At 37.2% G+C, this 15,790-nt stretch overlaps 1 protein-coding gene across 9 annotated transcripts in view; it reads right to left on the minus strand.

Moving 5' to 3' along the window:
• The window catches only part of KLF12 (KLF transcription factor 12), a 618,595-nt gene that overhangs the window by 241,094 nt on the left and 361,711 nt on the right, over positions 1–15,790 (minus strand). For 5 of the 9 annotated variants that reach the window (XM_055360484.2, XM_055360485.2, XM_055360486.2 and 2 more), the window contains exon 3: positions 14,652–14,741. The exons of 3 other annotated variants lie outside the window; for them this stretch is intronic. In XM_055360484.2, coding sequence (XP_055216459.1) covers positions 14,652–14,741 — 90 coding nt within the window. One more of the 9 variants, XM_055360491.2, reaches the window with a different exon arrangement.

Genomic DNA, 15,790 nt, shown 5'->3' on the forward strand with positions numbered 1-15,790 from the left:
TTAACTTCTTTACTTTCCCAGAAACTCCATGAGGCAGATATTATAATCCCCATTTTACAGATAAAGAAACTGAGACAGATTAAGTAGCTTGCCCAGGTTACACAAAGTGTCAGAGTAGGACATAAATATAGAAAATTTGGCTTCAAAATCCACACATCGTATCGCATAGTCATCAAAATAAGATCTACTGATCAGAAAAGAGAGTACATCTCACCGTATCAGCTGCAAACAACAGAATCCCCTCTGTATAGTTTAAGTGGATAGAGACACTTTCAAATATCAGCTCAGAAATCTCAGTACATCAGAGAATCAGCCAGGAACAACACGGGCGGGGCAAAGCGCAAGCACACTAGGTCTGCTCCAGTAAAAATACCACTGCTGCCACCTCCAAGTGTGTGGTGCCAGAAATGTCACAGCCTCTGCCACAACGCCGTTAAGTCCTAACCATTGCACTTGCCCAAACAGCTGTTCTGTGTGCAGGCAGCCTTACATTGCTCCCTTCTGCATCCCTTTTATGCATGGTACAGCAGATGGGCAACATGTCCATATCCTAGCAGCAAGAGAGTCTAGGAGATGCAGATGAAAAAATAAAGATTCTATCTTGGGAGGACTGGAATCACAACACAAGAAAGTAATGAAATGTCAAGATGATAAATAAAAGATGTCAGGCAATCACAAAAGGCCACTACACACCCTGATCACAAGCAGGCTGAAAGGTTCTGAGAAATAAAGTCAGCTATATAAAGTAGGGTCAGATTATATAGGTGCAACTGCATTTGAAAACAATTTACTCTGTCCAATAAAGGCCATAGGTCTCTTACAATAGCAAGACATTGTTTAGGGAATAATGTAAAGATGATTGGTTCAAAAATTGCAAGTGCCAGAAACTTGAATTTTTTCCCCACTATTTAGAAATGTTATATCATAAAAGCATAGTCATATGCATCATTTTTTTAAAAAATGCAAATATCTATTAAATAAACTCTATTAAATAAACTGGCCACATCATATGTCATACATTATTTTTGCCTCTTACAGTTTTCTTATATTTCTTCAAGGATCATTTTCTAAGACAATGGAGACACTGAATGCTAATAGTGTTTTATGTTTTTGGAAACAATTTGAATTAAAATACTACATATTAACTAGAAAAGTTTTTTATTCAATTTGGGAAATAGAAAGTTTTTTAAAAACCATCATCCATTTAACTGTCACAACCATATATGTTTCTGAATAACGTTTGAAATGCTTTCTACAGTAACAATTGTTTTTAGTAGTTCATGTTTAAGGAAAGACACATATGATAAGACATAGTATTTCTGAGTAAAATCCAGAATACAGAACTAAACACATCTATTTTAAAATGGCAGTTATTGGTAAAAGGCAAGTATATAACGGCACAATATCAATGTTTTGATTTTACAGTATAAACAAACAGACTGATAGTACCAATTTTTTCCTGATAATAACGTAATAAAGCACAGCATTACTTTGGAGCATCATTAATGTTAAATCTTTTTTCAACATCTATGTGAATAACTGGAAACATTTTTTTTTTTTTTTTTTTGAGACGGAGTTTCGCTCGTTGCCCAGGCTGGAGTGCAATGGTGCGATATCGGCTCACAACATCCTTCGGGTTCAAGCAATTCTCCTACCTCAGACTCCTGAGCAGCTAGGATTACAGGCATGTGCCACCATGTCTCGCTAATTTTTTGTATTTTTAGTAGAGATGGTGTTTCTCCATGTTGGTCAGGCTGGTCTCAAACTCCCAACCTCAGGTGATCCACCTGCCTCGGCCTCCCAAAGTGCTGGCATTACAGGCATGAGCCACTGCCCTAGCCACATATTTTAATTTTCAAATCTGAAATATTTTACATCACAAAACTCAGGAGAAATGCAGATTAACAACAAATGCAATGGCAGTTACTTTTTGATTACTTGACATATTGTGCACTATGCTAAGTATTATGTATACAATTTCACTTATTCTTGCTGAATTCATACATTTTATTATACCTGAATTTAAACAGAAAAATGTTTTACATAGCTCTCAGACACATTTCTACAGCTCAAAAACACTGCATAGAAATCTGAACATACCCAAGGGCAATAATCCAAAGAAGATTAAGGCAAAATCTCTATTTATATATATTTATGTCAGTATAGAAGTCAGAAGCTACTATGGCAAATAAAATTTGAGGGGAGAAGAGCAAATTAAGCATAGACATGCAATGTCAATGGAAAGACATAACTGTCTCTATATCTATCTTCTAACTTGATAAAACGACATCCATTAAGGGTTTTGATGATGACGTCTATGAAAATAATGTTACTTTGCAAAATTGCTGATGGTGAAAGAATGTTAAATTTTCAACACTAAGTAAGTTTTCATGAGTATAATGCTGATTGGGGAAAAATATAATCTTGAAAATATATCTATGATCAGAACCAGCAGCCCCTGCACTGTTTATAGAAAATGCTCCACCTCAAATACTTTGCCTTTTTTTTTTTTACCATTTACAATACATTGACTATTTTTAAGTAGTCTGAATACTCATCTTTTATATGAAATTTATAACAAAACTTCAAGCAACCCAGAAGTCTCATTCTACTACCTTGTTAGAGCTGACTTAGCTAAGGGAGGCTCAAGGTTTTAAATGCACAGTTGCATTAATTTATTTCAAGTTAAAAATAAAGTGTATAACCACAGTTTAAAAAAAAAAGAAAAGAAATTCCTTCTTTATCTGAATTTTAAGGAAACAAGACTGCCTTATTTAGCAGATAAAGGCTTTAAAGAGTGAATAATCTCAATTATTATCCTCATGAATTTACTGAAAAAGATATAATTAGTTATGACAAGAATATGGCAATGAAATTGGAGTTTGAGAGTTAAAATCAGTCATAGAGACTATGAGTCACCTTGAACATTATAGTTCATTTAAGATAGATGAGAAGAAGTTCATATTTCCTTATGACACTTTCTTCGCATTTTCCTAAGACAACAGAAAGGACTGACCAATGACACTGAACACAGTTTCCTTCTTCTGTAGCCACAGATATGATCAGCTAGTAAGACATGAAACAGATCAAAATTGTCACCAGGTCGAATGCCTTCAGAGCACAGCATTTTTCTCAGTGATGATTCTCTGACATAATTTGTGAAGAAAACAAAACAAAAAAAAACCTGTTGACATCTTTATTGTTACATTGGTTTCTCAAAACACTAGGGGAGTTTTCTAGAAGGTGAATCTAATATGTGGTGTCAGTTCTGCTCAATCTATTGATTTCAAAAACTGATAGACACACAGTGAAATAGAATTTTGCCCATGTGGTGACCAGGGATTATGTTTGCCCATTAAGTAAATACAAACATTATTTTATATAAAACAAACATATCTTATGTAGTAAAATATTTTTTAATCCTATGAAATTAAGGTGAAAAAGTGATTCAAAAGAGTTCACATTTACTGTAGGATACTGCATAAAAGGCTCTGTGACTCTAGGCAAATTTGCATTTACTGGGGTACTGAACAAAAACTTTTCACAAGATCTATATTAGATTCTTCTTACACATCAATATATTAGTAGGAATTATGTCTGATATCAGATCATGTCCAATGTGATAACTAGTTACAATGACCAAAACCAAGTTACAAAGACAAATACCCTGCAATAATGAAAAGACTGCTTCACAAGACATGGACTACAGTTCAGTGCCTGTTACTTACTTGTTGTGTGATCTTACATGCATATCATCTCTGCAACTTTATTTACTAATAAAAACAATATTACATCTACTCAAAGGATTACTAAGGCAGACAAGCACATGAAACTATTATGTTCTCTTAATGAATTGACATCCTTATTATGAGATGCTCAATTTTATCTCTGGTTATATTATTGTTCTGAGGCCTACTTTGATATGAATACAGGGCACCAACATTTTGGTTTTGCTGTTATTTAGTGTTTGCATAACGTATCTTTTTCTATCCTTTCACTTTTTATCTTAAAACAATGTTCACCACAGAATAATTATGTTCCAGGAAGAAAGTTTTCTAAACTATTAATAGCTTTTATTTCAAGATGTGATCATGTCTTCTAATTTCTCTTGATAGGTTTTTTTATAGATATTTAAACTTTTCTAAAATAAAATGTTACCAGACATAAGAATTCCAGTTTCTGATCTGAGGACAGGCCTCGTACACAGGCAATCAACAGGACTGGCAAGGCTAAACACGAATAGTCTTACCTTTCATATGAAACTTCTTCCTCTAGAGTTACAAGAAGAATGCTGTCAAAGCCAAAATTCATCTAAGTTTTCATTGTAAGTATAAGGAAGGCCATATACTCACACATGGTTGCTGCTATAACAAACAGATTTCTTAAAAATCACTGCCCCTTTGAACTATACAAAGCAATCTGCTCGTCTCCCCTTAGCCAGTTTAGTAATCCATATTTGCTCTCCTATACAGTTATAAATCCTAAGCCCTCTGGTTCAAAAAATGTTTTTTTTTTAAATTCTTAATTGTGGTAAAGAACATATAACATAAAATTTACCCTCTTAACCATTTTTAAGTGTACAACTCAGTAGTGTTAACTATATTCACAACGCTGTATAACAGATGTCTAGAGCTTTCTTCGTCTTACAAAACTGAAACTCTGTACTCACAGGACAACTCCCTATTTCCCTCTCCCCCAACACCTGGCAACTTCATTCTACTGTGGAAGATTTTGACTACTATAGATTCTATCCTTTGATTACTCTAGAATGTACCATCTTGCTATCTGTACTCTGTTCCTTTTGCCTTTTCTTCTTTTAGATAAATTGAGGGGTTTTTTTGCAGTGTTTCTGGTTCATCTCCACTATTGGTCCTGACAACTGTATCTGGTTGTTTTGTATGGGTGGTTGCTCTAGAATTTACAACATAAGGCTTTATCACAAGTTATCACTTACGACTTACTGACCTACCTTCAAATAATACCATACCACTTCACAAGTGGTGGGAGAACTCTACCTATACTTCCTTCCATAACCCTGCCCTGTGCTGTCGTTACTACTCATTTTCATTCAGTATGTCACGAACTCCACCATGCATTGTTATATTTGCTTTCAGCAGTCAACCGTCTTTTAAAAAGATTTTTAAATTCTTTTATATTGACTTATATGTTTACCATTACTCATTTCCTGTATAAATCTAAATTCCTACCTAGTATCCGTTTCTTTCTGCCTGCAATTTCTTTCTTCTTTCCTGACTGATTTCAGATAAGAAGACTGATTTATCTTCCTTCATGTGTAAGGTGTATTTTTTGCCCCCTGGCTGCTTTTAAGACTATGTCCTTCATTACTTGTTTCCAGCAATTTGATTATTATGTGTTTTAGTGCCATTTATTCTGCTTCGGGCTCATTAAACTTCCTGGGATTTGTGAGTTTATAGTTTCCATCCCATCTGAACAATGTTCAGCTTTTTTTCTTCAAATATTTTTTTCTGATCTCCCTCTTCTTAAAAGTCCAATTGTATGTATGATAAGCAACTTGCTATTGTTCCACAGCTGCTTACTGAAGCTCTGTTTTTATCTTAAGCCTCTATTTCTTTTCTCTCTGTGCTTTGTGCTTTATTTTGGATAGGTTTTTATTATTTATTTATTTATTTATTTATTTATTTTGAGACAGATGCAGCCTTGCTTTGTCGTCCAGGCTGTAGAGCAGTGGCACTATCTCAGCTTATTGCACCCTCCACCTCCCGGGCTCAAGTGAGTCTCCTCCCTCAGCCTCTTGAGTAGCTGGGATTATAGGCATGAGCCACAACGCCTGGCTAATTTTTGTACTTTTTTATTTTTTAGTAGAGACAGGGTTTTGCCATGTTGGCCAAGCTGGTCTTGAACTCCTGACTTCAGGTGACCCACATACCTCGGTCTCCCAAAGTGCTGGGATTACAGGCATGAGCCATCGTGCCCGGCCTACTTTGGATAGTTTTTATCGCTACATATTCAGACATTTTTTCTTCTGCAGTATCTATTAATGTCATCCACTGTACTTTTAAAATTTTAAATACAGTATGATATGGTTTGGAAGTTTTTTTCCCCTTCAAATCTCATGTTGAAATGCGACCTCCAATGTCAGAGGTGGGCCTAGGGAGAGGTGTTTGGGTCATGGGGGCGGATCCCTCATTAATGGTTTGGTGTTGTCTTCATGGTAATAAATGCGTTCTCACTCTGAGTTCACAAGGTGTTATCCTGGCACCAGCTCCCTCTCACCACATGATGCACGAGCTCCCACTTTGCTTTCTGCCATGATTTATTTATTTATTTATTTTTGAGACAGAGTCTCGTGTTGCTCAGGCTGGCGTGCAGTGATGGGATCTTGGCTTACTGCAACCTCCACCTCCCGAGCTCAAGCAATCCTCCCACCTCAACCTCCGGAGTAGCTGGGACTACAGGCATGTGTCACCACGCCTGGCTAATTTTTGTATTTTTTGTAGAAATGGGGTTTCACCACATTGTCCAGGTTAGTCTTGAACTCCTGTGCTCAAGTGATCCACCTCTCTTGGGATCACAGGCGTGAGCACTTGGCCTCAGGTATTTCTTTACAGCAATGCAAAAACAGACATACATGGTGTATGTTTCATCTGTTTAATTTTTTATCTTTTTGTACCTTCCATTTCTCTTCTCATCATTTTCATGTTTTCCTTCACATTTGTGAGCACATAAGATACAAAATAGATGTTTTAAGATCTTTGCCAATTATTTGTCATTTCTGGATGTGTTTCTATTGATTCATTTTTAAAACTTGGTTATAAGTTCTATTTTCCTGCTTCTTTGTACATCTGGTAATTTTGATCGGATGCCAGACATTGTGATTTTTACATCATTCAGCACTAGATCGTGTATTCTTTGGAGTGCATTTTTGTTCTGGTATACAGTTGAGTGACTTGCAGATCAGTTAGGTCCTTTCAATGCTTGTTTCTAAGGCTTGTCAGGGTAGGTCCAGAGCAGTCTATTCCAGGACTAAGGGCCACTAAGCTGTGACCCTTCCAAGCCCTCTTCCCAATGCCTCACATATGAAGAGGTCTCTCCACCCTGATTTCTGTCAGCTTTATGTGAGCTCCAAGAATTGTTCAACCTACTGCTGTATGGCCGGCCTTTCCTTGTCTTCCTCAATACACAGGAAGATAAGTACTCAACAAACCCTTTAGTGGGCCCCTCTGGAGATCTCCAGAGCTCTCTCTTTGTGCAATTCCCTCCTCTACAGTATTCTTCTCACAAACTAGTTGTCCTAACTTCTCCAAATACCAAGCCCTGTCTGCTTAGCTCAGTGAGACGGTGAGGCCCTGTTTGGGTTCTTCCTCCCCGCTTTGCCGCCCGGAAGTTACCTCCAAGCAGTAAGCTGAGGCCACTGTAGAGTTCATCACGTTTTCTGCTCTCCTCTCAAGGACCATCGCTTGTTGTCCAATATGTGAAAAAACATCTCTTATTTCGTCTGAGTTTCTAGTTGTTCATGGTGGGAGTCAATTCCCACAAGAGTTAATCCTTCGTGGTCAGAAGCAAAACTCCTCTAAAGGTTAAACAGGATATTTTGGCCGGGCGCAGTGGCTCAGGCCTATAATCCCAACCCCTTGGGAGGCAAAGGCAGGCGGATCACAAGGTCAGAAGATCGAGACCATCCTGGTCAACATGGTGAAACCCCGTCTCTACTGAAAATACAAAAATTAGCCAGGCATGGTGGCGTGTACTTATAATCCCAGTTACTTGGGAGGCTGAGGCAGGAGAATCGCTTGAACCTGGGAGGTGGAGATTGCAGTGAGCTGAGATCGTGCCACTGTACTCCAGCCTGGCGACAGAGCGAGACTCCGTCTCAAAAAAAAATAAAAAATAAAAAAGGATATTTTTTGTGATGCACTTTATAAACTCTGAACCGGTATGCAAACATTAGCTCAAGAAAACACATCTACAGAGAAAACACGCTTGATGGTCCAGATTTTTTTTAAAAAATTCTTCCACAAAGACAAGGAGACAATGCAGACCATGATCTTGTAGAAGCTGAAATATTCTGGAAAGGTTAATTTGCCTGAAATCAAAATGCTCAAATTACTCAGAGCATTTAATTTCCTTAAGAAATATTCCTTTTTACAAAGCACTGACCCTATAAAAATGCAAATAACTCTAGGAAAGGACACTTTACATTCTCTTCAACTAATGAGACTGTGGTTAGAACTGGTCATCTGTTGGTACCTTGAACCATTACAGCACCATCAGAGCGCAGGGACATCTGGATTGTGGGTGGCAGGAGAATGAAGCTGAAAGAGAAAGTAGATTGCTAAAGGGAAGAAGGACAGAATTCTCAACTTCATAGCTTTGCCCAGGGCAGGCCCTGAGGGAAAGGATTTGTCTGCCTGCTATATTTCCCTTGGGTACTATCTGTAATTACTATCACAGCTCATTGATTTTCAATTCCTTGTATTAATATATTTATTGGCCATTCTGACATTATTAAAATCAGTCTAACTCTGCATCTTTAGTGGAGGATACCTCTTCTTAAAATAGGAGTTTTGCAACAGTAGATATTTCTTTCTGCTTAAAAAAAAAAAATGGTCTTCTCACATTAGCCATAACACAGCAACTGCAAATGTTTTTCTTTGAAGCCAGGTAGTGACATGCAAAGATTTCACTACAGATCAAAAGATCTCAAGCAGCAGGTCATCAGAGAATATTAAATGATAAGCAAACTCGTATTTCCAAGATAATTCTACCAATTTAGTCAAACGCTGGCCCCTGTTCCACAGCAGGAGAGGGAATAATGAGCCCCTGGTTAAAGGGTAATGCAAGTGGCATTTTTAATAATGCCCTTTTTTCACTTCTGATAAAGTCATTAAAGTAACACTGTCTTACTACGCCTTTACACACAGATGTACACTAGATCGTTAGTGTAAAATTAAATAGGTTTACTGAGGAAAAAAGTTAGGCTAATTGTTGGGTTTTTTCCCCCCTAATGCTACTGAATTTTAATGTGATTTATTTCCTGCATTAAGTAAACATTCCATAGCACATTTCCAGGTTCAGCTACAATACCTGCACCCGTCTATATTTCTTTATTAAGCCTAACGACTGGAGTCTTTTTCAAAAAAGCACCCATCTCCAAATCCTCTCAATTCCAGTGTGGCAAACAGCCTCTCACTTACAACAAATAGCACATGAATGAATCACCATTTATTGAGCCCTGCCGATTCATAAGCTCTTGTGCTGAGATGATGAGGAATAACAAGAAACATAAAGCATAAGCTCTGCTCTTAAGGAAGTTACATTACAGCTGACTTCATGATGCTAGTCAGCTCTTTGTGATATAGGAATAGCTTCAACACCTTGTTATTAATGTCCTGCAGAATGGTTTCTAAGAGTTACTGCAAGCTGCCTCTAGGGAAAAGACCGAGTCTCCCTTATCCTCTTTTGTTCTGCCTCTAAAATGAGGGAGTGCATAGGAATCTCTGGTCTGGCCAAGGTGGATATTTCCTGGTAGTTAAGGCATGGAGTATTGACGTGATTCTATACTTGTCTGCGGCAATGCCTGCACCCTTTCTAGCTACATGGCTATGGCAAAGAGGCATTAGGCTCGCTTCCCCAAGGGTAACAGAAAGGAATCTGTCTTCCACTCAATTACTGACTGCTTAGAGGACTTAAAATGAGCAAAACACCCAATCTCTTTCCCTGTTTCTGCCACACTATTGCCGCTCTTCTCTGCCGGCCCACGGATCAGAACTGTACCTGGTTCTACAGGAGAGAAGAGAGGCAGGATAACCAATGGCTTCAACACCCTTGCAGTTAGTGTAGACACTCAGGTCAGCTCCTTCCCCGCGGCAGATTCCTCAGACTTAGGAAATAAACAGTGAGGGTGACTAAGAAATGTTTCTTTCAGGTCTCCCTCTGAGTCCTCTGCACCTATGTAGTTTTCAAGAATATTTTTATTTAGAGAGCTCATCTTTTCTTTTTAAAACATTTTAATTTAAAGAATTTCAAATACACAAAATTAGGCAGAATAAACTATTTTCATTTTTTTGGTTCCATGATTCTGTTTTTATTCTGTTATTGACATTATTTTTTGTGTTCCATTATTTCACATAATAAACTCTAATCAGAATTTGAAACATTCTTCCAGATATGCTTAAATAAAAATTCAAATTAAAAAAAGCGTTCTAATTTCAGATCTACCTACCCTATGCCTACTTGGAGAATTATGAATTAACATAGATGTTGAAATCTCTACTAGATACTTCATGAGGATTGCAGCAACATAAACAAAAGTAATATGGCCTTTTTCTCCTGTTTCTCTTCAAAAGGAGAACACTGACTCAGCACCCACCAAAGGCAGGCAGGCTCCTGTGAAGATGGGTGGTTAATTCCATCTTCCAGGTGAGTAGGATTAGAGGAGAGAGACTAAGCATGACCCACACAGCTGGTACCAGGCTGAATACCAACCATCTGAACTCAGGTCTTTCTCACTTTGAAGTCTGTGAATTTGCACTTCCATACACAGGAAGCTTCACTGCAGTAAGACTCTTAAATGCATAAATAGAAAGGCTCTATCTCACCCCTTGCTCCTCATCAGGATCATAGAATGGCAGACTTCACCTGGGAGAGAAGCCCTCATCTCCAGCACCCCCACTGTATGGATGAGGGCATAGAGGCCTGGAGATAGAAAATAACTTCCTAATGTCATTCCAGCTGGTGAACTGCAGGGCCAGGAATAAAATCACATAGTATATCTTTGGGGCAGTATCCTCTATATACTACCTTATCTCTGGGTGTGATAGTTCTAATACTCTTCTCGTTTCAGTCCTTTGGTTAGTAACATGTTAGAACATCCAAAGGCTAACAGCATTTGGGAAGCTCTTGTAATAGCAGGACGCACGCACCAAAGTCACAGACAAAGTCATTCAAGCACTCCTTGCTGTGCCCCTGAAGCGTATCACAAGAGCACATGCCCTTCCTAGAGGCTGCCAGCAGCATGTGCTGTGTTACCGACGAGCAAGAAAACCGAAGTCACATTTCAGGTGACTGCAATAATTATCTACCTAGCTTTCACTTAACTAAAAATGCAAGAGTCAGAGAACTCCAAACAGAAGGCACACAGAGGTGGTGCCCATATGCTACCACACCTATCCGGTTCACATGGCTACGAGATGAGGACTCCTGTCACCAATGAGAATGCGTATTTCCAATATTTACAATTTTGATTTTTATGTTCACAATAACCCTATGACATAGAGCAGGTTGACAATTATCTATTGACTGATTTTATATTTTTCACCATGCTAAATATAATGCCCAGACAAGCTGAATAAATAATGTATTCACCATGTGCCAGAAACTATAAGAGATACAAACCAGAAATATAAGAAATAGTCCTTGTCCTCTAGGAGTTTACACTCTGATTGAAGACACATGACCACATACACACACCATAAATCTCATTAAGAGAATGAGGCAAGGCAGCCAGAACTTTTCACAGAAGAGATGCAGGCCTGTTCCCAGTCTGTCTTTAATCTCTGAAATGTGCTCCTCAGGTCCTGAATTCCTTGGAGGGGTGGGGAGACATGCAGAGCCCACCTGACAGCAGAAGACCTAAAGGATTCTTTATAACATGCAGCAGAGAACAACTACATGCCTTTCTGGTGCACTGAAACACAAGGGCATGTAGAGTAGCATATCTTTAAAATGCTGTGTGCAGCCTGAGATAAATACCAACTTTTCTTCACCAAAAGATTGAGATTAGTATCTATTTCTTAAAGACAGAGTACCAAAACTAGGTTTTTCAGAGTGATTATACATTCCAACCAATGTACCACCTTCAGGCTTTCTTCAAGCTTTCTTTCATTGTTGTGACACAGACAAGTTTCTATCACTTTTTGTTCATTGTTAACTAACATGTCTCATCTTTTTCAAAAGTCCATAATCAGCTGGGCATGGTGGCACATGTCTATAACCCCAGCTACTTGAGAGGCTTATGCAGGAGGATCACTTGAACCCAAGACTTTGAGTCCAGCCCAGGCAACATAGCAAGCAAAACTCTATGTTGTAAAAAATAGATAAATAAATGCCCATAATTATACATGTGACTGTAATTATTTATTGAAATTTCACTAATGTGTTTTTCTTACAAAGAATTAAACTTCAACCAGCCTTTAAGTCATAAATGAGGAAGTCATGAAATATTCAAAATTCTGGCTCTCCTTATCTAAAAATAGTTCTAAGATTCTGAACATTATATGGTATATAACACCCAACACATCTTCTCAATGAGAAACCCAGCAAAGTGGCCAAAAATGAAAGTCACCAAAATTCTAGACTTTGTTTCAAACAAGAGTTGATTTAAAGCATTATAAAATTGTTAAAATTATTGTATTCTAATAGAGTTAAATCATTATACATTTCATTAAACACTACAGGCTGATTCTCTTGAAGCTTTGCTACAAAAGAGAATGAAATTGTATCTGTCATATATTTAAGAGGTACACATAAACCCAAAGGAAAAAAAAAAGTTCTATTTCCCTCCAATATGCACAATCTAAATAAGAGTTAAAATACCAACATCAGCTCCATTCACAAGGAGGAAAATCGATTTTCATGAACAGGCATTAGGCAATACCTATGAACCCACAACTTTTCATGTCCCCATCTAAGGACAAAAAAAATGCTTTCTATAAATAATGTGACATGGGGTTCTTATTCACACTGCAAAACTGCTGGGAATAGTGGCTTTTGTTTTTTGTGCACCTAAATATTTCAGGTAGACCTTACCTTGAAACCAAAAAATAAAGGGGAAAGAACTATATGGATATTGTTAAAGATTACCAAGACTGGTGACAGCAACCCACTATCCTGGCTTTGACCATTGGTCTGGGGCTAAGTTTCTGACTGGTTTGCTGTAGTTTTTGCCTTCCTCCAACATGCACAGTTTGAACAGATTGTTATTTCAAGTTGAAGAAATTATTGTGAAATACAGACTGCTTTTTCACTTTTTTTTCCCATGAGCAGTGGGAAAAGGCTATCCTTTCTGAATGAGACGCCAGGCTCTATATGAGTTGAGCAGAAGTTTATTTTACTAAACTCATGATAATGCAACTAGATTAAGGAATGAATTAAGAAAACAGAACTCTAAAAAACTAAGACAAATCCTCCCCATGGTTAGGTTAATCAATAAAGGTTAAAACTATCTATAAGGTTTGGAAGATATATACAATTTAACTTAGTGAATCCAGCTAGAAAATCCAGTTGAACACATGACTTTTTCTGAAAGGTTGTCTATACTGAACCAATGTTAGTAATTGCCACGGTCTTCTCCTTCATGATCCTCTACTGCCTGTGTCTTGGGCTGAATCTATTATGAATTGGTCATTATATCACGTATAGGACTGTGGAGTCATGTTATTGGTTGACATACTCCACAAAGTTCATTTCAGAGCTACAAAACTCAACCCAGAACATAGAGGTGAAATGACATCCTCTACCACGATGAGGCTCTGTTCAAACACAGGCTTACACTGAAAAACAGAAATTATATTGAGATGCCACACAGCCCGCTATGTGATGCTCAGGTATGCAGAAGTTATTGAAGAGACCCTCTAAATACTACCATCTGGATCCATAATCTTGAATGTTCTCATTATGAAATCCTTTTGGGACATCAATATCCTAATCCTTTGAGTGGGATCCCAGATGTACTCATCCACATTGATTTTTATATTCTAACAGTGAGATTTTATTCACATTTAAAATTTCTTTTGAATGTTCAAGTACAAAACATTGCTAACTTTTAGTTATGATTTTTTAATAAGAGAGACACTGATAAGGTAAAGATTATATATGTATTTATGTCCTTCTATCAGTCACCTGTGCTGCCTCAGTGGTGGTGGTTTAATAAAATAAGTAGCCAATGGGCACTCAGCCACATAAGCAGCACTTTATCTCTTAAAGTTGCCAATGCTGCAACCAATTATCCTGCACTTATGCTCTTAACTAAACCAGTGAAGCCATAAATGTTCATTATAAAATCTATGTCATTAAAAAAATATGCACTCGTAGTACTTGTATTTTCAGTACCCATAAATGAATTCATTGGTTTGGCTATGTACTGTTAAATAATCTTTCTTTTGCTTTTAGAAATTTTTCAAATTCAGTGACCTCATCAACTATACCCTAGTACTCCTACAGTAAGAAAGGGCAAGTACAAATGTCAAAAGAGAAACCCATCCAACAAACAGTAACATTCTCATAGCTGTACTTTGTCATTTCCTGATTAGAATAACCAAACTATGATGACACTGAGGTTATATTCCCACCTTATTTTTTAATACTTCCTCTTTGCTTTGGATTTTTATTAGCTTTTCAAATCATTTACCAATTTAGATATAGCCATATGGTTCTTATAATGTCATTATGCCTTCCAAATTTTAGGACACTATCCCTTCCAAGGAAATAATAGTTGAAGTTGCAAATGGGTACAGATCAATCACAATCTCAGATTTTTGTTTGTTTTAACCTGAGAGAGAAAAGCTTAAGCAAGGGAAACCGTAGAAGTGCTCTGCAAACCTCAGGATGCTCTGCAGAAGAATGCCACTCTCATCAAAAGGAGTGGGGCATTGCTGGAAACTTGTGCTTACCCCTTGTTCAGATTCCAAAAGCTCTGTTTTGACTCTGACTGCCGGCATCCCATCAAGCATTAACATTCTGTTCTCAAAGGTGTTGATATTCTGAGAATAGAAGGGAGAGAGAAAGATTCAGCTCTAAAGCATTCAGAAGAGGACCTGTGGGAGAGTCTTCCCTCATTGTAGTACATTTAGTACTGCTAACCTAATTTTTTAAACAATAAAGAATAATTAAATGAGAATATCAGCATAACCAATTATCCCCCTACTCTGAACTTTCATTTGAAATAATGACCAAGCAGTTGAATTAAGCAGTCTGATTCTCTGACCTCTGGGTTGGAGGTCAGACTGTAATAAACTGGAGTGTGGAAACCTTACGTTAATTTATATGGGGCTGCAACAATTCATCACACTTTCACAATAGTGGAAGGAAACAGAAGGCAAGTTTTTCTCTTCCCTTAGTTCTGGAAATTGCATTGTGCAAAGATATCCATAAAGGAGAAAATCACATAAAAATTTATAAACTCTCATATTAGTCAAAGCCTAAATCATTTAAAATCAATATAATTCCATACATTTAATTTTTATGTCATGGCAATTCTGGTCAAATGAAAATTTCTACCTATCAACCTCCAAATATCTACTTTAAAAACAACCAACATAAATCTTAGATTAAGAGTGAATTTTTAGGCTGAACTAAATAACAAACAATTATTTGGTCTTTATTCTGGTATATGTTTTGCTCAATTTACCACCTCTTGAAAAGAAAATCTTATTTATATTGTAGCTCAATAACATTTCAAAACACCATTTATAAAAGATTAAATCAAGGTTATTTTCTACGTAATTGTCACCGCCTTGGGGATTTTCTACAGTCAGCAACCTAGGAAGGGAGTCAGAATCACACTTCAGTGCTCGCGTAAGGCCCAAATCAGGCTCATATTTTTAAACATGTTTAGAATGCTAATTTCTCTGTTACATATTGACTCAACTACAAATCTGATAGAACTAAATTTGATTGAGATTTTAGAATGGTTATTTTTACTTAATTACAGAATGTAACCACAGGACACTAAAGTAGTCTTATTAAGAGAAAAAAAATCAGTTTCTAAATATTTTGCCTACCTGGTGAAAAAGATAAGTATAATTTCTAA

This window comes from Gorilla gorilla, chromosome 14, assembly GCF_029281585.2.
Source record: "Gorilla gorilla gorilla isolate KB3781 chromosome 14, NHGRI_mGorGor1-v2.1_pri, whole genome shotgun sequence".
Lineage (NCBI taxonomy): Eukaryota > Metazoa > Chordata > Mammalia > Primates > Hominidae > Gorilla > Gorilla gorilla.